At 42.1% G+C, this 23718-nt stretch overlaps 1 protein-coding gene across 4 annotated transcripts in view; it reads left to right on the top strand.

Moving 5' to 3' along the window:
* Positions 1 to 23718, top strand: part of MYO1C (myosin IC) — a 167093-nt gene that overhangs the window by 96711 nt on the left and 46664 nt on the right. For all 4 annotated transcript variants that reach the window (XM_088454797.1, XM_088454791.1, XM_088454815.1 and 1 more), the window contains exons 3-14: positions 1662 to 1777; positions 6631 to 6829; positions 7088 to 7168; positions 10058 to 10237; positions 10452 to 10550; positions 12567 to 12680; positions 13097 to 13168; positions 14656 to 14775; positions 15111 to 15193; positions 16052 to 16157; positions 17361 to 17441; positions 17557 to 17648. In XM_088454797.1, the coding sequence (XP_088310923.1) occupies positions 1662 to 1777; positions 6631 to 6829; positions 7088 to 7168; positions 10058 to 10237; positions 10452 to 10550; positions 12567 to 12680; positions 13097 to 13168; positions 14656 to 14775; positions 15111 to 15193; positions 16052 to 16157; positions 17361 to 17441; positions 17557 to 17648 (1343 nt within the window). The remainder of the gene's footprint in view (positions 1 to 1661; positions 1778 to 6630; positions 6830 to 7087; positions 7169 to 10057; positions 10238 to 10451; positions 10551 to 12566; positions 12681 to 13096; positions 13169 to 14655; positions 14776 to 15110; positions 15194 to 16051; positions 16158 to 17360; positions 17442 to 17556; positions 17649 to 23718) is intronic.

The raw sequence follows: 23718 nt of genomic DNA, 5'->3' as shown, positions 1-23718 counted from the left end.
GCCGCGGGGGCTCATGGGAGGGATCCGTCCGGAACCCTCCCAGCCCCGAGCGTCGCGCTAAGAAGCCCATAGGCTTCTATTGGGTAACGCCACCTGAAGGTGGAGTTACCTAGCAATGCGAAGCAGCAGAATGCAGCGCATTCTGCTGCTTAATTCATACGGGGAATGCGGTAAAACCCCGAAAACTGCATTTTCGGGGGTTTTACCTCATTTTTGCCGTTAATACATCTCCCCCTAAATGTTTAAAGCTTTAAGAATTCTAGGTAGAGTGATACATATACTTTCCTTACCTGTATTACCCAAACATACATCTTGAATTGCTGCTGTGATACCAACAAAGATATATTGTCATTTGAAGAATGAAACATTTACTTACATTCCTTTATATTCCATTGCACTTTACAAACACGGTAATAAAACAAGTCTGAATATTACCAGACAGAGGTTAAGCTGGGTACACACCTAACAGCTGCATATGATGGTTGTTCATACACCCTGAACAACCATCATCTGGCCGGTGGTCGGACCCCCTCCCCATGGCCTCTGCTACAATTGTACATGCGGTCGGCTGACCGCCCATACAAACAGCACGATGCACCAATATATCTGCAGATATATTGGGCATCGGCTGTACAGCACAGCCGACTTGATATGTCTGTGAACGACGTCATTCACAGACGTATCGTTGGCCGACACACACAAAATATATCTGCCAGTGTGTACCCAGCATTAGAGACCTCTGCTCACAAGCTTACAATCTATAGGGCAATAGGGGTTCAATGCGTGACATAAACTGCTACATAGTGAATATTGGTCCTGCCAGGTTGCAAGAGTAAAACGTGATAGGTGTTTGATTGTTTGAGTATAGAAAAAGAACACATGTAAGTTTTGTATAAACTGTGTGGAGGACTTTTAATCGAGTAGAATAGCTGAGGCAGGTCAAAGAACTTGATAAGCTTTCCTGAACTTTTCAGGGTATGCTTAAAGATTTGGAGGCTACAGGAAAGTGCAATGGAGGGGATTCCACACAGTGGGTACAGCGCTAAAAAAAGGTCCTGTAGCCGGCGATGGAAGCAATTGATGAGTGTGGATAAGAAATGTAGATGAAAGGGGTCCAGTTGGGAGATATTTTGAGAAGTGAAGAGATGTGAATAGACCTTTGCTTTGTATTTACTAAAAGAGTGCTCATGGTAATCGCCATAGTTTTTTTTTTGGAAGAGCATTTGCCTAGAAAAACAAGAGTTGATTTTGTTCATGTCGCTGTGAATTTTGTGTGGCATCTTAACTGAGTGAGAAAATCGCTAGGTGAAGATACTGCACTATTTAAAACCAATGTAATAAGAACATGTCACACTCAGTGATTTAATTTGCTCAGATCACTTTTATTGTGCAAATCTGCTTCTTTCAAGATGTTTTTTTACCATCGATAAAATTACCAATTTTATGTCCCAGCTACCAAAAATCATAGATAGGATAGTTGTTTGTGACACAACCCTTCGTTTTACCTCCATCAGAGTATCCTGGTACTGGAGCATGTCCTGAGTTAACTAAGAAATGAAACGGTTCTTCTATATTCTTTTTATAGAGTTGTATTATTTAATTCTCCTTCCTGAGGCCTTACTGGTAGTTTGGAGTTGATCGTGCACTTGTTCTCTTCACAGACGTACATTGGATCCGTGTTGGTGTCGGTTAACCCGTACAAAGAGCTGGAGATATACAGCAAGCAGCACATGGAGAGATATCGGGGAGTTAGTTTCTATGAAGTGTCGCCTCATATGTAAGTAAAACGGTCTCCAAGCCCTGGTTAGACATGAGATATAACACCCCAGTTTTTTTAATCTACTTTGATTTAGTGCGAATTGGAATCCACTGTGAGCCATAAACTTGATGTATAGTGTCAATTCGAAGTTGCACTGAAGTCGGCCGTAATTACAGTTGCATTGCGTATATGAAGCTAAATGCTCACCTTCTCCAATAGCCAAAGTTGTATGCATCTATGGAACCGCACTGTCCCTAACCATAGGCTCGGTTTCATAGCCATCGTCACTGTCAGTGTGCACTTGCATTATCCCTATGCTTGATGCAAGAGATACAGGTTAAAAAAAACTCTGTAAAGCCTGAAATTAACATGCAGATGTCCTTGCAAAACTTAGACTTTGTACAAATGCCCCGTCGTCACGCAGTTTTGCCCATTCAGCCACAACTGGAAATGTGATTGCATTGCGTAAGGCTCTGAATTGCCCATATGTATGTGCGTGCATGGATAAAAAACAAAAGAAAGTTCCCTCCCCAAAATGGACTTGCATGCAACTCTGCTTTATGCCTCTCACAATAACCTAGCAGTATAGCATATCTTTCTGTATTCATCTAAACTTCATGATAAATCACACTCCAAATTCTGCTCCCAGGGAGCTGAACATGTGACCATTCAATAAGTGGCTTCCTTCCAACTGTACAACGCTCAAATAAGGAGTACACCAAATGCTATGTTTGCAATGCACCTCCCTATGTATAATCTGCAGTGCTTTGCAGAATGTGAGGACCACACTTTATTATTCACGAGAGTAGCTTTAGGCTTCCGAGCAAAGAACAGTCAAATTGTTCAGTGGAAAAATTCCAGTACGGTTAGTCTTGCTGGAATTTTTCCTCCCTGTAACAGGCTGGTTTTCGCTGTTCCATCCTGAAAATCTGGAAAGTATGTTTTTCTGAGTTGGCCTATTATTTTCCTACCGCAACTCCTCATGTGTTATTTTTGACCAGTGTTTCTCTGTTGTTTTGCTTGCTGCTAGGTTACACTGGACCTAAAGCACAAAAGAATTTGTATATTTATGTGTGACATGGAACTTTTTCCCACCATGCCTAGCAGATTTGTTTTTTTGTTGAGAGAGTTATATGCAGGTCAAAATTTAGATAACAGTCCTAATTATTTAGGTGTGGAGGAGACCGGTGCTCCTATTTTAGTAGGAAGAGAAGTGGGGTGGTCATGGATATCCAAGCTTGAGCTATAGGTGTTGAGATTTGTCCTAGTATATATTATGGTCTTTCCCAGTCTCTAGGGAAAGCATGGACTAGGGCTGCATTTGGGTGGACATGATATTGATCACTGTGGTCTGCAGTGTTCAATCTTCGATCACAAGAATAACTGATCCAGGTCTGCATTTTCCTTACAGGTCCTTTAACACAAAAGGGAAGATTGGGGGAGTAAAATATGTCTATGTAGGTCAAAGTACAAAAATAGCTTCAGTCCAGTCTAGTTTCCATGTAGCTTGTACAGATGACTGAATCTTAGTGCATATTGAGGGCCATGTGGATTCATGTAAAGTGTGTCCTGCATCCTATGCAGTGCATGGGTTTAATAAATGTTTGAGGTTCTGTGATATATTTATAACACTTGGCAATAAGGCCTTTATTGAGTTGTGAGAAGAATATAAGTTGGGATATTTTACAATAGCTGAATCGGCGCCTCCTAATAACTCACATTCTTGCACAAAATGTCTGCTCTGTAAATACATATAAAACCCAGCATAGTCAGTAAAATCTAGTTCTCAAACGAGAGAAGATTGCCCAAAATATCTTATTCAAGAAAACCACACATCTATCCACCCAATTCAATATATACATATCTGGTATATTACTTGCCATAGACTTTGAAGACATATTTGTTAAAAACTTGTGACTCTTCTAATACGGTGGACTTTTAGTAGACTCAAAAAATTTTAGTTTGATTTTTTTTCTTTCAAATAAAGAACAAGATTATGTTTTGTAATTGTCTAAGAAAGACACGAGGAGTACCCAGAATTATAGTGCAGAGTAAATAGAAGATCGTATGGCGGACCATAATTTGGATTGTGGCTAGTCTCCCTAGCCGCAATCTCTTGTGATATCTCTACTTGTAAAACAAGGGTTGAAGCTCCGCAATTAGAGGTACAAGATTAAAGTTGTCTGAGTCTGGCGGGTATGAGGGAATTTCTAGTATACTTACAGCTTTGTCCTTCCAAAACCTAAGGGTAAGTGTGTTTCAGTTAGTGAGGTGTCTTGTGTCATATTAAAGCTAAGAGTCTCAATTTTGAAGCTGTTTTGCACAATAGTGCATGCCCGGAAACGTGCCCCAGAATTTAAGCAGCTTCCCCACCTGCACATAGTAGCAGGTGCTTAAACAAGGGAGAGTATTAATTTTAGATCTCATAGGTATGATGGGTTGACTACATTATGAGAATATCTAATAGATTTAGTGCACCAGAAAAGGTTACAGTGGAATGTGACGTAACGCTCTGATATGCCCTTCCTGCAGTTATCAGGGGGAGGTTAGAGAACACCTACATTACACTGTACATACCTTCTGCTCTCCTGCTGTGTTTCACATTGTATTCCAGATCTGTATGTGATGGTTTTTTCCAACTCTGTTCTTCTAATTGCAGTTTTTAAGGATTTTTAGACAGAAAATATAAAAAATAACCCACACACCCAAAAAATGGAAAACCACAGTCACAAGATAGGACTTATTGGCAGAAGTGAACCTGCAGGTCTATGTTTTATTCCCCGCTTAGTTCTCGTATCTTCTCTAAGAAATCAAATGTTATATCTGTGTGTTGGGATTTTATTTAAATAAGTTTAAAATGAAATCGCTGCTGGAATTTGCATACAGGATGGCCCATAAAAGAGATGCACAGTATACAGATTTATTGTGGGGCATTATGCCAAAGTAATGGCTAGGCCAGTGAACAGCGGCCCCCCAACACCAGTGTAGTGTCTTTCTTTGAGCAAATATATTGTGTTAAGTTATTACTTACATTGGTAATGTGTGACTTGTTGACAGCTATAGGGCTGGGCATGTGACGCTTGAAGTGTATCAGTTTGCCCATTATAGATCTAGGCCAGTGGTTCCCAAACTATGCGCCATGGCACCCTGGGGTGCCTCAGGACACTTGCAGGGGTGCCTCAGGTTGGTGGTCCAGCACCAAATCAAATTATTTATGGTCAATGTAATGTAAATATGTAGACAAACAGAAGCTCAAACATGTCCAACACCACATAACTGAACCTAAGGATGACAGATAAGCTCCATATACTTCACTTTATTACTTTACTATGTTTTTTTCTGAATTTCTCAATAACAAACGTTTTGGTTTAGAGGTGCCGTGAACACAATGCTGATCCTCTAGGGCGCCGTGATTCCAAAAAGTTTGTGAACCTCTATTCTAGGCTCAAGACATTAAGGGGTGGGTGGTAGCAATCCTAGGACTGAGGTTTAGGCCTACTAACACGTCCTGTATCTATGCATTTTATCAAGGTCACATCTAAGGTTGATTTATATCTATGGGATGATTTACAGGTTATATTGCTTTAGTACAGTGCCCAAATCATAGGTCAGTTTTACAGCAGCTTGTAAACTGACAACCATCTGCTGTTTTTTAATGTATAGACCAACTGAAAGTGTTTGCAGTGTACAAGTAACATTTGTGCTTACAGATTGCATTGTAATTCTAGAGAAACAGGACATGTGACACAATTAACATAAATGTTGGTTCACAAAATGTGTGAAAAACCAGTAAACCTTCTGTGTTCCTCTTTGATCCCAAAATAATATTAAACCCCCTTTCCCCTAATGTATATAGTCTTTTTTTTATATTTGTAGTATAATGTGGTTTCATAGTTTGGTCCTTTTTTATCTTTTTTTTTTTTTTTTTGTTACTTTGAACTTCATATTCAAATCCTATTTTCTTAAATTCCTGTTCCTGGATGTAGACTGGATGTGATGGGCTTTCCAACAGAATAGAGTACTTTGGTGTTTTCTGAACTGTCAGAACTCACATTTTGCCTCTCTGCTGTAAGAATATGGTAGGGCTGCTGGAGAACCGGGGGGAGGACGCAAGAATCATTTAGTTGTGTTAAGAAATTTTGTTTTATTACATTTTAATATTTAATTTATTTGAAGAAAATGGCTACAGGTCACTTTAGAATGTTTGTATCCTTCTGCATTATTTGTTTAAAAATGTATTGTTTAATAGAGTGACTTAGGGGAAGATTTAATAAAGCTTGCAGATAAATAGCATCAACCAATCAGCTCCTAACTCATTTTTCAAATGCAGCCTGTAAAGTGACAGTTAGGAGCTGATTGGTTGGTGCTATTTGTCTCCAATTTTATCTCTCCAAGCTTTATTAAATCTCCCCCTCAATGCTGTAACTAGGGATGACTTGGACATATTTTACTAGTCATTGGGTCATGGAAAGTGAGCATGGCAGCTCCAGACTCCCAATACTTTACTGCATAATTTCGTTTTTATTATGTTTTATATATAGTATAGAAGATTGTGTTTGATACATATAAACATTAAATAAAATGCACAATGCAGTAAGCAATTTGTTTTCTACGTGTCTAGGTCCAGGTGATCCGTTTTCCATCACGTTTGGGCTTGTATTTGCTATGAGGTAACATACTTTATTACCAGCTACCTGATGGAAGATGGTCCAAAACTAAAAAGGCTGACTCTTTGCTGCAGGATTAACGTGTTAGATCAGTTCCAGGCTTTAATGGAGTGCAAGAGCATGCCAATGCATGGCCCCATTTAACAATCTGAATTTTTTTTCCACGTGTGAATTTTTTTTTTTTTTTTCATCTTTGTTATAAAGCTATGCCATCGCAGACAATTCTTACCGCTCCCTGCGAACAGAGAGAAAAGATCAGTGTATACTTATATCTGGAGAGAGTGGGGCAGGAAAGACTGAAGCCAGCAAGAAAATCCTTCAATACTACGCTGTGACGTGTCCTGCCAGCGATCAGGTGGAAACTGTGAAAGATCGGCTTCTGCAGTCTAATCCTGTTCTAGAAGTGAGTACAAGTGATAAGCTGAGCAAACTTCCTATCTACTGATATATGAACAAACCACTGTGTTTTCTGGTGTGTTTCTTCAAAAACATTCTAGATGCCATGGAAACCCTAGCAATGAGCAAACTGTGTTTTATTCCTGCGAGAACATTATAGGTGTTGCTAAAGGATTGCATCAGAGCCAAATCATGGCTTTATGGTCATTGTCTGTTGCTGATAACGTGAAAGCTGTAATATAGGCTTGTTTTTTTTTTTTTTCAGGCATTTGGTAATGCCAAAACCTTACGCAATGATAATTCCAGTCGCTTTGGAAAGTACATGGATGTACAGTTTGATTATAAGGTTAGTTTTAAATAGCGTGCTTATAATTGAGTTATCTACATATATATATGTGTGTGTGTGTGTGTGTGTGTGTGTGTGTGTGTGTGTGTGTGTGTGTGTGTGTGTGTGTGTGTGTGTGTGTTTTTGTATGTTTTTTGTTTATCCATGGTTTATTTAATGTCAGTTGCTGTGACTAAAACTTCTGAAGTTTCACTGCTGATGACACTGAAAATGTATGATATGTTTTTGATTAGCATTGCCGAATTATTGGAAAAAAATTAGCAGAAAGTATTAGACCTTAAAACATGGCACTTAAGGTGCGTTTAAATAGAATCTGAGCTCCATATACAGTCAGGTGCATAAATATTGGGACATTGACAGAATTTTCATATTTTGGCCTCTATTCACAACCACAATGGCTTTGAAATGAAACAAACAAGATGTGCTTTAACTGCAGACTTTCAGATTTAACTTGAGGGTAATTACATCCAAAACAGGTGAACGGTGTAGGAATTACAACGGTTTCTATATGTGCCTCCCTCTTTTTAAGGAGCCAAAAGTAATGGGACTATCAACTCAAAAGCTATTTCATGGACAGGTGTGGGCTATTCCCTCATTATTTAATTATCAACTAAGCATGTAAAAGGTCTGGAGTTGATTCTAGGTGTGACATTTGCATTTGGAATCAGTTGCTGTCGACTCTCAATATGAGATCCAAAGAGCTGTCACTATCAGTGAAGCAAGCCATCATTAGGCTGAAAAATCAAAACAAACCCATCAGAGAGATAGCAAAAACATTAGGTGTGACCAAATCAACTGTTTGGAACATTCTTAAAAAGAAAGAACGCACTGGAGAGCTCAGCAACACGAAAAGACCCGGAAGACCACGGAAAACAACTGTGGTGGATGACAGAAGAATTATTTCCCTGGTGAAGAAAAATCCCTTCACAACAGTTGGCCAAATCAAGAACACTCTCCAGGAGGTAGGTGTATAATATCCCTTTTACACCGGAGCTAAAACCCGGGTTTTTGAAGGGTTAACCCGGGCAGCTCCCTGGTGTAAAAGGGGAGAGGGTTGGATCGCCGGGTCGAGTGACCCAGCAATCCAACCCAGGTAACTAGCAGGGTTTAACACGGGCGTAGCCCGTGACACCCTGCTATGGGAACAGCGCACTCCGGGTCACGAAGACCTAGAGTGCGCTGCTAGCCGGCCGATTGGCCCGGCTTCAGTGGCGCTTGGAGATGACGTCATCTCCAAGCGTCCACTTTCACTCCGCAAAAGCCGGGTCTATGCAGACCCGACTGCGGTGTGAGCGGCGCTGACTCGGGAATATCCCGAGTCAGCGCCGGCAAAATTCCGGGTCTGATCCGGATAGGAACTTTGTTCCAACTCCGGGTCAGACCCGGAATTTAGGTGTAAAAGGGGTATATGTGTCAAAGTCAACAATCAAGAGAAGACTTCACAAGAGTGAATATAGAGGTTTCACCACAAGGTGTAAACCATTAGTGAGCCACAAAAACAGGAAGACCAGATTAGAGTTTGCCATACAACATCTAAAAAAGCCATTACAGTTCTGGAACAACATCATATGGACAGATGAGACAAAGATCAACTTGTACCACAGTGATGGGAAGAGAAGAGTATGGAGAAGGACAGGAACTGCTCATGATGCAAAACATACCACCTCATCAGTGAAGCGTGGTGGTAGTCTCATGGTGTGGGCATGTATGGCTGCCAATGGAACTGGTTCCCTTGTATTTATTGATGATGTGACTGCTGACAAAAGCAGCAGAATGAATTCTGAAGTGTTTCGGGCAATATTATATGCTCATATTCAGTCAAATGCTTCAGAACTCATTGGACGGCACTTCACAGTGCAGATGGACAATGACCCGAAGCATACTGCAAAAGCAACCAAAGAGTTTTTTAAGGCTAAAAAGTGGAATGTTATGCAATGACCAAGTCAATCCCCAGACCTGAATCCGATTGAGCATGCATTTCACTTGATGAAATCAAAACTGAAGGGAAAATGCCCCAAGAACAAGCAGGAACTGAAGACATTTGCAGTAGAGGCCTGGCAGAGCATCACCAGGGATGAAACCCCAGCATCTGGTGATGTCTATGCGTTCCAGACTTCAGGCTGTAATTGCCTGCAAAGGATTTGCAACAAAGTATTAAAAAGTGAAAGTTAGATTTAGGATTGTTTAGTTTGTCCCATTACTTTTGGCCCCTTAAAAAGTGGAAGGCACATATAGAAACCGTTGTAATTCCTACACCGTTCACCTGATTTGGATGTAATTACCCTCAAATTAAATCTGAAAGTCTGCAGTTAAATCACATATTGTTTGTTTTATTTCAAAGCCATTGTTATGGTGGATAAAGGCCAAAATATGAAAATTCTGTCAATGTCCCAATATTTATGCACCTGACTGTATGTTATAAATTTCCATATTCTGGTCTTTTAAGTGCACACTGTTTAGAAGTACCTGGGCGCAGATCATCAGAACGCTCACAGCAGCTCAGATTATTCCAGGAGGTTTCCTTGTATGAGGGAATCATTTTTCCAGCCATGTGAGCGAGGCCTTGGCTGCCTTGATAGGTGATTGATCGTGACGTGAAGATTAGTAGAGGCAAGTTGGAGGCCACAGACTGGGTTGGTTAGAGGAAGGATGAGGGCCTCCTGCTGAACAAGTAGCCACATAAGGTTTCAAATTGATGCAGGAAAAGTTTTCGTAACCATAAAGGTTCATACATCCGTCTTGTATTAACCTCATGGAAGAACAGAAAACTTTCCAGATACTAATAAATTGCATTGTGTGTCAATCAAAATAACGTTCCATCGACGGGCTCACTGTAATTCATACAGTTTTAGTAGGACCCTAGTGAACTCAAAATGGTTTGGTTTATAGGGTGCTCCTGTGGGGGGACATATCCTGAACTACCTCCTGGAAAAATCCCGTGTGGTGCATCAGAATCACGGGGAGAGGAACTTCCACATATTCTACCAGCTGCTCGAGGGTGGGGAGGAGGATCTTCTACGCAGGCTTGGGCTGGACAAGAATGCCCAAAACTACCAATACCTGGTCAAGGTGAGGACTGATTTCCACTGATCTTAACACAGCATGTTGGTGGGGAGGGTGTACATAGATTAGCATATCCTGGGGATATCATGCTGGCCAGGTTATGCACGCATGGGCTAGAGACTTTCAATTGCATAACAAAACTCAAAAATAGAATCTGATTCTTATCATAGTTCAGCTTTTGTGCATTTTATACCAATTTGTAACCTATTTCTTTCTGTAGGGTCAGTGTGCCAAGGTCAGCTCAATCAATGATAAAAATGACTGGAAAGTTGTTAGACGGGCCTTGTCGGTGATTAACTTTAATGACGATGATGTGGAGGTGAGCTTCAATTCAAGGTTGAAATTACCGTTTTTGAAACCTGCTTGTTGGCTCTAGATGATTTTAAAGCTTAAAATAATTATAATGTGCTCTCAACAAATGTGTATAGGTATGTGTGCATGTATACGTATAGATGGGTTGGGTGTGCAATGCAGGTGAGTATTCTAACCGAGGGGGGAGGGGCACAGATACTAATTGCCCGAGCTTGCCAGCGGGGCCCGGATCCGGCACCGCTCCCCCCCCTCTCTTATCTTAGCTGCAGCAGTCTACAATGCCTGTGGGGGGGAACGATCACACTGATAGCACCCTTCCTTTGGCTTTGCGCCGGGTTGAGGGGCTTACAGTGCACCTTTACCGGGAGTGCATATTTTCTTTTAAATGTATTATTATTACATTTATTGCATTATTATTTTAATTACATATATTATTAATTTTTTTTTAAATGTAGCCTAAGGGGGCGTGGCCATGTCTCCAACGATTAGGCCGGGCCCTGCGCGGCTCTTGACGCCACTGTTCTAACCCACCTTTCCTGCAGCCTAACATTTAGAAATAAATAAAGAAGGTATAGGCGCTTCAGTAAAGATCAGTCTGAGCGCACACTGTATTTATGCTGCTCACCAGAAAGGGGTGGCAAGCCCCTCAATATATACTTGGGTACAAAAAGGAAGGGACTGGGAGCGCAGTCAGTCAGTGTGATTCAATGTTTTGAAAAATGTATTAATCAATAGAGATAAATTATGAATGAAGCAATAAAATCATCATATATAAGCACCAGATGCTGAATATGAATAATATATATATATATAATGGTATCTCAGAATACTGATAAATGCATACAGAAGCTTAATCATACAGTTAGAAATAGTGTGTGTGTATGTACATATATATATATAAAAATATATAAATATAATGAAGAACAAGGGAAATGAACCAATACAAGTTTTACTGCAGGTGTTGATATTTGTAATGGACCCTAATGTCAGTCATAGAGCAGTGTCAGGAGTGCCCTGCCCTCCGACTGACATTATTTTGGATTTGTACATGGACATATTGCCTATAAAAGCACAAGCCAAGCTCCATTCTAGAGAAATCATTATCTATCAGCAGGATATCATCTGGATTCCACTGCTATACGGGCACTATATGCTTCTATGTTTGGGTAAGAACTGTTACAATCTTGTCTAAAGACCCACATAGGTCCATTATGAGACACAGGATTTAAGTCTCTATATACCAATTGAGCTTGTTCAAGTTGTCTTGTACACACTTACATGCTGTTATTGACAGTCTGGACAGGTTCTGATGTTCACATTTAAAGCGCTGAAATTGAGACTGTAATATGAATACATTTGTGACAACATCGAAATGACATCTGATCTAATAGTGTCGTCATACATACAAGACTGAGTGCATTACAGTTTTCAACACCTGCAGTCAAAATTGTATTCGTTTTCATTTACCTTGTTCTTAATTTTTTATTATATATATATACATACACACTATATCTAACTGTATGATTAAGCTTCTGTATGCATTTATCAATATTTATCAATATTCTGAGATACCATTTTATATATATATATATATTTATTTATTTTATTCATTATCTGGTGCTTTATATATTTATCTCTATTGATTCATACATTATTCAAAACATTGAATCATACTGACCCTGATTGCGCTCCCAGTCCCTTCCTTTTTGTTCCTATTTATAACATTCTCCTACGCTAGCCTCACCCTAACCACCCCCCTCCGCAGCCTGACCCTAACCTTCCCTTTCAGCAGCCCCCTCTGTAGGCTAACCCTAGCCGTCTCCTTTCCGCAGCCTAACTCTATCCCTCCCACTAGTGCCTAACCCTAACTGTAATACTCACCGTCAGGATCAATGCAGGCTGGATTCTGGAGCCGGGTTTCTGTCCGCCGGCATGGTTTGTGCCGGAATGCTGACATCATCCCCCGTATATACTGTATATGAATATTTGTGTTATAATTCATTGTGGGCTTATTATTTTTCAGGAACTGTTGAGCATTGTAGCCAGTGTCCTGCATTTAGGGAATGTGCAATTCACCACAGATGAGCAAGGGCATGCTCAGGTGACGACAGAAAACCAGATTAAATACCTGGCCAGGGTAAGTATCCTTTCACACATCCGTCTCTTATCTAGTGGAGCTTGTGGCGTGTTTTCAGCAGAAAAGGGGGCACTAGTATTGGACAGATGTTACAGTTCTAAAACTGTGACCAGGTCTAGTGAATAAGATTGCCTTATATAATCTGCTCATTGCTGTGCATGCATTTAATGCACAGCTCATCCTGAACTGTAATTCCCATATCCCGCAGATCTGTTGCATTTTGCTTCCCTGGCACATTATGCCGCAGTTATTACATTCTTTTCCTACAATTAAGTTACCATAAGCCAGTTCCAATACCATTTTCTATGTTTGGAACCAGAACAAGGAGGGGGATGGGGGTGCTGTATATCCCAGACTTTGTTTGCTTGAGATATAGGAAATACTCCACTCCTAATGAGATCTGTCTTGTTTTGCAGCTTTTGTCTGTGGATTCTAATGTACTAAAGGAATCTCTCATTCACAAAAAGATCATTGCTAAAGGAGAAGAGGTAAATGCTGTTAGTACTAAAGTTGGATACTTGTCACTTTCAGAGATTCTGGTACATAAAGTATTATTAGGATAGGAGTGAAATGTTAATGTATAAAATATAGATTGTAAGTTCAATGTTGAACCTTATCTTGACAAGTTACTGCAGCTGGATTCTCTCTGCTTTATGTATAGTGGACAGTTAGTAAATAGGGGTCTGCATGCCAGTCTGTTTGTATCCAGCAACCGTACAGAAAATGTGTTACCTAGGAAACTGCAAGAAAACTTATTGTTTCCATGAGGCATTTTACTCCTCTTGCTTTCTAGAGTGAAGCAGGCTTGGGGGTCGTAATGAAGGAGATGACAGGTTGAATTTTTCTGCTCTTGGCGGTCATGTAATGCAGACCATTTATTCACTGATGTAATTTCTTGCGCTCCTCCTAATGCTGGAGCGGTTAATAGCAGTGGAAAAAATAATTTAATACGACCCTGACATCAAAGATCTACAGTAGTTATTGATAAACTTGCATTTCACAATGGTAGAATCAGATGATGATGTGAGACATGGGAGTTAGTGGAAGTAAATATGAAATAGCTGAGGATTTTCCATTGTGACGGTACTTTCCACAGTCTGGTTCCGGTGACTGTATTCTAAGGATACTCTTTGTGCTTAAACATATTGAATAAAACTGAAGGTTGCGATAACCCTAACTCTATTCCAGCAGAATGTAAATGACAGAGAAGAACTAAAACAGTGGTCGCCACTCGCCAATCTTAATTGGGATGTGAGCTGTTTGAGAAAAATTAAACCTCCGGAAGAGCTACTAAAATTATAGAAAACAATCTGGCTAGTAACCGAACAATTGAAGGTCATTTAATAAAAATAAAAAAAAAAATTTCATAGAAAATAAAAATGCATTTTATTAAACACAGTGATATTGTTGCAATTTGTAAATAAAGTTTTAGAACAGGCACATTTCATTGTTAATTACCATCTCCAAGGAGATAAGTGTAGTGGAGGAGCAATAAATATAGGCAGGGCTGGGCAGGAGTCACTTGTAGTATTAGTCACTTATTGTGCCGTACCGCCGTGGCATAGATGCTGTGGGTGGAACCACGGGAAAGCGGCTTCGGCATTCACTTGATGTGCTTCCCCGTGGCTCCACCCATGGCGTTGATGCCACAGGGGAGCGTGCATCAGAGGTCACTTACACCTAGTTGACTCCTAGCTGACTCAGCAGTACTGCAGCTAGGCGAGCTACCAAAATTAAAACTGCGAGCTACAGGTTGGAGACCATTGGACTAAAGCAATGAGAACAGCAAAGCAAAATTCCACATGTGCTCATGAAATAACCACCTACCTCTTTGGTGGATGCATTGCCATCAGTTAATATGCAAAAACCCTTAGCTAGAAGAACTTCAATAATTTCAAACCAAATATCTAAGGTCTCAGTAAACTGTAAATATAATTATGTCTGCTTCAAATGATCTTTACTCTTTTTTGGTTAGCTGAACAGCCCACTGAACCTCGAGCAAGCTGCTTATGCACGGGATGCCTTGGCCAAAGCAATTTATGGCCGAACCTTCTCTTGGCTTGTCAGCAAGATTAACAAATCACTGGCATACAAGGTAAATAAAAGGGTAATTTAATTAAGCAACTGTGTGTGTGTATATGTATGTATGTATATATATGTATGTATATGTATGTATATATATATATATATATATATGTATATATATATATATATATATATATATATATATATATAAAAATCTGTCTTGTTGAAGCTGTGATATTGGCTATTATTGTGGATTCCTTCTGCTGCGGTAAAGTTATTAATACTTTAGATTGCGTGCAGTGCTTGTCATTAAGTTCCATATGATTAATACTGCTTTGTAGCACATTTGGATCTGTAGCCAAAAATGTAAACAGGATAAAAAGGATTACTCTGTGCCTCTTGCAGGGTGGAGACATGCACAGTCTGGGGAACGCATCGGTCATAGGACTTCTGGATATATATGGCTTTGAAGTATTTCAGCATAACAGGTGATCCTTCTGCCTCTTCTCTACTTTGACTAAACAAGTTTTTAGTCCCGTGGACAATACACGGCTGTTACCTAAAAAAAATAAAAATAAACTCCTATCCACAATAGTGTAAAATGTATGTGTGTCATATCTTCAGTGCTTACAGCCAGCACCACCAGCATCATCCCCTAGGCCAGTGGTTCCCAAATTCGGTACTCAAGGCACCCAAACAGTCCAGGTTTTCAGGATATTCTTGCTTAAGCACAGGTTACTAAATTAGTACCTCAGTTTAATTATATTATCTGTTCACAGACATTGATACTCGTAAAACCTTGACCGTTAGGGTGCCTTTGCTTGTACAATCATGGCGTGCCCATTCCATTTGCCTTGGAGCACGTAACTTGTTGGCAGATTGTGCTGCAGTATATACAGCATGTTGGTGCTTTGTTTTTGTTTTTTTCCTGGAGACCTAAATTGTTTAAGATCCACAGATACCAATTACTCCCTGAAATCACAAGTTATGTAGTCGGTAATAATAGTCAGCACTTTGCCTTTGTTGTTGGGATTTTTTACTGGGACCGGTTGACAGTTATGGTCAGACTGTGCTTGTTTTATCAGACCAGTCCTCTGACACTGATTTTCCTTCTGAAGCTAATCAACATCGCTTTTTTTAAATGATTATATTTAATCGAAGTAAGCCAAATTATTATTATTAATGGTACTTTCCATTAAATACTGTAGACAAATCACAAAACGGAATTCTCCTACTTTGCATTGGTGGGAGTTCTCTTTCTCAGCGATTCTTTCAAACTAAAAATAAGCACGTGTGATTTCCTGTCATTTATTTGTATATCTATTTCTTTTTTTTTTTTTTTTCAGCTTTGAACAATTTTGCATTAATTATTGCAATGAGAAACTGCAGCAATTGTTTATCGAGCTGACACTAAAGTCTGAGCAGGACGAGTATGAATCTGAAGGGATTGCGGTAAATAACTGTTCCTCTTTTACACAGTCCTGGCAGAGACATTTAATAATAACATGCTCAAAGTATTAAAACACAGATGTAGCCACGCTCATGTATGCCGCGATGCGAGCGCATTGCGGAATGGATGTGCGTGATACGCATGTCCGTGTCTATGGCATGTGCACGCCATAGACTTCAGTGGGAGAACGCTGGACGCGATTAGTCGCAGCCCGGCGAGAGCTCCACCACGCCGCGATGCATGACGCTGTGTACGCGCATTGTGGCAGCGATGAGGGCAGCTAGATCTGTAGATCTTTTAGCTATTTTTGCACATTGCAGATGGTTTCCTAAACTATGTCCTGCAAATCTATGTGATGTAATCTAATGATGAACTGAATGCATCTGCCAACATTGGCTTTGTAATATCAGTTATGTTGATGCCTTTATATTTTATTAGAAGTGTTATAGATTCTGTAATCTATACATCAACCAATGTAGGGGCCGACAAAACGTTTGAGGAAAACTAGCTCAGCCGCTGTGTTCAGAATAGATTGTAGCAAACTTATACATATTCATGAGGTCTTAGCACGTGTGTCATCCTGAGCGCAGATATATTGTTCTGTGTTGCCTGGCTATGGGAAGACCAGCAAGAGACAATGCGGGCATTAATGTTTTCATGCGCGAAGGTGCATACACACGTAACGATTTTTTGATCGATTTGTCGTTAACGACGTCGTTATCATTCAATCGTTCAAAAAATCGTTCAGTTTGAGTTATAACGAGCGATAATCGTTCAAGCGCGCTCCCGTTGTAGTTATCGTTCATCGTCCATTTCAGACTGTCCAATATAATGATTTTCATTAAGGGAAGGAACATTTTTCGTTCATCGTTGTAAAAATCGTTCATTACACTTCAAAAATCGTTCACTTTTTCAAGGGAAAATCTGACAGAAAATCGTTGGTTACTAAATCGTTACGTGTGTATGCACCTTGAATGTTATTGCAGTGTCTCGTGTGTGAGATTTGTGCAGATTTTGGAGATGTTTCAGTATCAGGTTGGAGACTGATTTGACATGGGGAATAAATGAGACAAAGGATGACACCTAGGCCATGAGGCGCAGGGCTTATTGTTGTGTTGTCAACATAGAGATGTCAAATTCTAATTTGAGTGTGTTCTTGTTTTTTCCATTTTGATTCTTGTTTCCTTACTCTGTACATTTTACAGTGGGAGCCTGTCCAGTATTTTAATAACAAAATAATCTGCGATCTGGTTGAAGAAAAGTTCAAAGGCATAATTGCAATTCTAGTAAGTCTGATATCCTGCTCTCATTTGCTTAGCAATCAGGATGCTCTGTAGGTGGATTCGGCTCTGTTACTTTTGGTGATTCACTTGATAAGCTCTGCTACTTTCCTGTCACTAGGATGAGGAATGCTTGCGCCCTGGAGAAGCCACAGATATGACATTCCTTGAAAAGTTGGAAGACACTGTGAAAAACCACCCACACTTTGTTACGTGAGTATAGAGAATACGTTAGTAAACCTTTACAGTTAAGTTACTTTACGTAGTTGATGTTTAACTTATGTGATTGCAATGGCTCATACACATTAGACAAAAAAGTGAACGATATGGACGATAACATTATCGTTCATAGCGTTCGATATCGTCCAGTGTGTATGCACGATATCGTTAGCGATGCTCGCTCCCGCAGAACGTTAATGATGTCTGCCATCACCTGAACTTGCAGGACAATCTGCCGAGATCGTCAGATTCTACAAGTTCGGGGATGTGGCAGGGTGACGTCACTAAACGATATCGTTCAGTGTGTATACTCAATGTTGTTCCCGACATTGAGCCTGGGAGTTCATGGAGCATATCGTTAAGTGTCTATGAGCCTCATAAGAAGTTAAATAATTTCCGGATTACCTTAGTAAGGGACCTAGTTCCACAGGACATGATCCCAGAGGAGAGACGCTAGGGCTGGTGGTGGTTCCAGGGGATGGGGGATACTTGTAGAGGGGAGGCTGAAGGCAATTTGCCTAAGATCCTCCAGGAGAGATACATCTTTGCTCTGTATAGCTTGAATGAACCTTTGCGGGCACCTAATCCACGGAGGAACTTCACCACTCTGCTTTCCACTTCCTAAAAATATGGCTGCACTTGTGTAGAGAAGCAGCGGTACAGCAATGATCCTGCACTGACCTACTCCTCACAGGCTGCTTCAATCTATGTCCAAGGAATTGGATTTATAGTTTTTTTTTTCCTCAATAATAAAATAAGAACCGACAGAAAAGCTCTTGTGTGTTTTAGTTTTTTTTCTTGTTTTTTTCTTCTTATCCTCACCTGGATCCCTGACCAGATGCCACAGTCCTAGAAGTCTGTCTGTTCTGGCTTGCTTTCCTGAGTCCAGAAGTGATGCAGCAGCCTGGGGAAGGCACCACCCCTTGAGCACAGCACAAAAAGACCGATTCCCATGAGGATGGCTGCCCCTAGACACCAGTGCTTAGCATAAGGTGCCTTGCGGCAGCCCCTGACTGATTAGCTCATGGATTGCACCTGTGGACATTAGGCTGACTGTGACTTCCAGATGGGAAAGAGGACACACTTACTTTGTGCTGTTTCTCCGGATCTACAGCGCCCATTGGATTATGTAGCTCAGAGAGTCATGTCACTACCTATGGCGGCAGTGACTACTCCTGCACCCACCAGAAGTGGGAAGGTTAATGAATGGATACCATCTGGGCAGGTTGCATGGATGCCGACCTCGGTTACAATATTAAAATTACAAATGCAGAACAAGACTACTAGTGGCAGAACAATCAACAACAAAGCCTGCTCCTGAGGAGAAACAAACACTGAAGTTCAGTGCAAGAAAGGGCATAGAGGGCGAGGAGTTTCCAGATCATTTAAAGTCCAGGTCTCAAGACTTTAAATAATGAAAAAGAAAATAAACTACGTGTCTAGCAAGACAACTGTGCATCTTGTACAGTGTATTGTGATCTTTATATCTGTGGGATTATTACACCGTGCTCAGTGTTAACAATTTACCTTTTCAAATATATACAGAAGTAAATTGGGATTAATTAAAAACCTCGAAAGGACTTTTTAAAGTCCACACAGTCACATTGTGACATGATACCTGAATTATTCTTCCTAATAATATTGTAGACCCAACCTTTTTCAGATTATGGGCTCTGACCTTCTTTTCCATGTGTGCCAGCATCGATAAGACATTTGGTGCCATTTATGTTGCAAAACTGCTTCCGACCGGTAACTGTTCAGGTATGGCACACTGTGCAGGGTTATAACCCGGGCACATTCTGTCGTGTTTCAAGTGGAATTTAGAAAATGAAAGCAAACACCTGGTAGCTATGGCAACACCCTCTTTTCTACCGTGAGATCTGTATAATTACTTTCATACATGTTCCCCCAATATGTATTAAAGCCAGGGCCGTAGCTAGGGTAGTGCGGCCGGTGCCATCGCACTGGTCAGGGGGCACTGTTTGGGCCTGTCAAATTTCTGTTTATTATCATTCTTGCTTGTAGCTTCCTCTTATTTCATCCCCAGCATCTCCTGACCTCTCCTATCTCTTCCCTGGCCCTTCCCCATGAAGCCATGGCCCTTTTTTGGGTGCATTATGTCCCTTTGAAAAATGAGAGGGGCGCCAATGCTCTTTCTGGCACAGAGCACCAAAAAGTCTAGTTAGAGCTCTGATTAAAGCTGTGTGCCTGAAGATCAAGGATAGTGGTTAAGGAGGAGAACCCAAAAATAGTTATTTGATTGTGTGTACAAGCAGAATGCTGCTGGTGAAATATGGTTTACTTGTTCATTTATACACCACGAATATAACACAAACATTCACACCTATTATGATTTATTATGTTTTTCAAATGTTTTGGCTTGTTCAGTCTGTAGGGATGCTGTATAGATCACATCTAGGTTGAGTTTTATGAAGTCAGAGTTGACATCCTGCACTTCTACTTTTCTCCTTCATCCACTAGGGGACACTGGAGTTCAAGACAGTGGGGTATAGACGGTGGTAGAGTAGAGCCTGGCACTTTAAATAATTTAGAAGTGTGACTGGCTCCTCCCCCTCTATGCCCCATCAGCCCCAGTTTTTAGAATGTGCCCGAGAGAGCCGGTCGCACATCAGGCTGTCTCCAGCCTTTCTCATATAATTATATTTTAAGCTTTTATACAAGCACTGAGGACAGGCAGGCTGCTTACTGTGGCAGTCTGCCTGCTACGTGGGAGCCGCCGGGAGGGCACCACACGGCTACTGCAGTCTGTGTCCGGTGACCCTGAGGGGGGACTTTAAACAGAGTCATCGGACTCCATGAGGACCCGCCACAACTGAAACCGGTTCGTGTCCGGGTTTCCTCATTTGCCCCCCAGCCCAGCAACCCGGCCGCAGCAGTCCGTAAGTATATCCCACTACTCCTGACTAGCTGGAGTGGTGGGCCAAAACGCTGGGCTCAGGGACAGCGCACACTGCATGGCTGTCACACACTGCTCCTTCCCCCTGCCAGTGAAAGTGGTAGTGTCGGAGCTGCTGACTGACTTATTCCTAGCCATCCCCCTCCTATTAACGAGGGGATGGAGTCGGGCTCGTGCTCTAAGCCCTCATCAGAGAGCAGCGCGGTCTGCCGGTCCGTTAGCGCTGCTGCGCTGACATACTCTGCATTAGTCCCCCCGGGAAGGGACCTCAGAGGTACCTGGGAGGGCATCCTGCCGCGTCTAGAGCGGGCAGCAGCAGCCCCCCCATTATTAAAATGGCGGCCGCACTCGGGGCAAAGCCACGCCCCCCTTCGCGGCCCTAATTGCGGGGCAGCCCAACCAGCGGGGCAGCCAGGTGTGAGTAAGACAGACGCCGCACCGCTGCTCACTAAATAGTGCAGCACAGGCGAGGTCCTGCCATCTGGTGTAATGGCCGGCTTCAGGAGGCCAGACGCGTCCCTCTACAGAGGCAGTTGCAGCGCTGACAAGCAGCGCGATCCTTGGTAAGGAGTACCCGCGTAAAGAGGCTTCCCTTATTGAGCGGCCCAGCCTTATAAATGTATCTGCTGGTCCCGCACCCCGTTCTGCAGGGCCGGGAGGAAGGTTGTCTTCCCTACATTACGCCCAGCCCACTCTTTCCTAGTAAGTGGGCAGAGGCGAGCATAACAGTGCACGCGCGCGCGCACACACTGATAGCCGGGATTTTAGGGAAGGGCGCGTCATGCATAATAGCCGCGCCATCTGTACCACTGCCTGCCGCTGGTTAAAGGTGCAGTGCAGACCAGCGCCTGAAGAGCGCGGCTGCCTCCTAACTCCTGCAACAGGGTTAATTAGCGTGGGTATCCTACGCGACTCCCTCCTTCTCCCACGCTGGGAGTGCTGCTAGCACAAAAGTAGAGATAGGAGTATAGGGCTGGCTACAAATAAGTATCAGCGCAGGGCTCGGATCTCTCCACGGCTCTTGCTGTGTGGAGTTTGTATGTTCTCCCGGTGCAGGCAGCACTGTCTTTGCTTAGGCTGGTTTTAAAAAATTAGCAACGCTCCTCATCTAGATCTCAGGAGGAGATGCCGCGTCCCGCAGCTCCTGGCTGGGCTGAGCAGGCTTCCCTGTTAGCTATAACATAGGGCTAATAGCCTTACGTTATACCAGCACAATGCGGCTCCCCGATGCAGTGCTGTATGACCTTCACACTCCTGTCACAGCAGGACAGCATCACCGCTTTATACTATTAAGGGGGCTAGCAGCGCTGTGCTAACTGGAGTGTAGCAGTTTGCACACGTACAGCGCGGTATTCATGTACAAACAGCGCCCCCTGTTTCCCTTTTAAGGACTGTAGTTACTACTGCACACAAGCATGATAGCTCAGTGCACTACCTGCAGCAGGGAGTGCTTTAGCGTGGGTCTCTTACGCCTTCCACACTGGGAGTGCTTCAGCGCAAAGGGTAGGGGAGGCCCTGTCCTTGTATGACAGGAGTTTAGTGCTAGCTACAGTGCATAGCTGGTTGCTAGCTGTATGGGAACTAGCCCAATTCCCTTTTGCACCATAACACCACGTTAGGCGGTTCTGAAAGAGGCCAGTTCAGTCGATGCATCACAGCTAGAAGCGAGGGATTGACGAGACAGTCCCGCCAATGCAGCACCGCTTGGCAGGCTTCCCTTCGTTCTATAACAAAGGGCGCCTAGCTTAATCTAATGGCTTGGTATCTTAGCTTGTGAAGTATCATAGCCTCATGGTGTACTAGCTCTACTGTTCTGGTGCTGCTGCCAGAACTTATGGTTATAGCATACCCTTCACCCAGGGTTAGCACATTTTGGCGTCCCATCCCCAGGCTTATGCCTCACATGGGCTCGCCTTAAAGAGGGGCAGTATCTTCCCATGCATATATGTGGCAGCACATATACTACATTACTACATATACTACATTATAGGCTGGTCTTAAAACCTTTCACCAGTTTTCTGTGCTTACTTTAGAAGGTATGCATATGTGCATCTATTTATTTCTCATGTGTTCCCTTCGGCAGCACATACAGGAAGAGGTTAGTAACGTGGCATTGCTGCCTCACAGCACTGAGGTGGTCTTTTTGATTCCCACTTCGAAAAATGGGTTAATCTGGCGCTAAAATGGCTCACCTGCTAAGGCGAGTACACCTGTAACAGAAGGGTCCCAGGATTGAAACCAGTCTGGGACAGCACGCAGCTAACATACCCTGCCCCTGCGCAGTAGCAGAGTGACGGCCACACGCGGTACATGAGCAGTCCCCCTGCGTGGGGGTAAGCCACGTGTATGGTATGTATATGTGTGTGTGTGTGTATATATATATATATATATGTAATATGTATATTGTATTTTATACTAGCCCTGCAGTAGAACATATACATGCTGGAGTGAATTTTGTCCTTGGGCTCAGTTCCTTCCATGGCTTTAATTTTTGCTCATGTTCTAATTTTACAATATTATTGTCACCTACTAAATTTGTATGCATATGCATATGTGGATATCGCTTCTTATCCTTACCATAAGAGCAGGGGTAGGATCTGTTGTTATCAGTTTTATGTCTGATACCTAGCATATTGATAGAAGGCTGCGATTGGAGGCTGGACTCCTGATGCGGTAGATGGTACAATAACTCCGCTTAACACGATCTCTCCCGGGGGATTGGGTTGTGTGTATATACATGTATATGTGTAGGAGGCCTATACTTCTACAAGCATTAGGTTACCTATAATACCACGCATGGGAAGCCGCCAGGGATTACCAGAAGCTGTAGGCTATATCCATACATATTATATGGTGGCTCTATAATCTAAAGTCATGTGCTGCAGCTTACATAGTGATATTCACAATTCCCTAAGGCATTGCTTCTAGTATGGACCCTAGCCATGTCACATGTATATAAGGATATATACTTATATAGCTCGGTTCATGTTAGTCTATATCTATGGCGCCCCGTTTCGGGGGACCTATTATCATTACAGTGATGCACTTGGTAGCAAACTGGTAAGACGCCCATTCCTTCTATGTATATTTCCTAATAATTGGGAAACAAAAACCTGTTTTCTGTTTAACCCTACTGGGGTTATCACT

Source organism: Taudactylus pleione, unplaced genomic scaffold, assembly GCF_031769625.1.
Source record: "Taudactylus pleione unplaced genomic scaffold, aTauple2 ptg000040l, whole genome shotgun sequence".
In the NCBI taxonomy this organism is placed as follows: Eukaryota; Metazoa; Chordata; class Amphibia; order Anura; family Myobatrachidae; genus Taudactylus; species Taudactylus pleione.
Note: the sequence above shows the minus strand (reverse complement) of the source record. Positions and strands in the feature narration are given on the sequence as shown.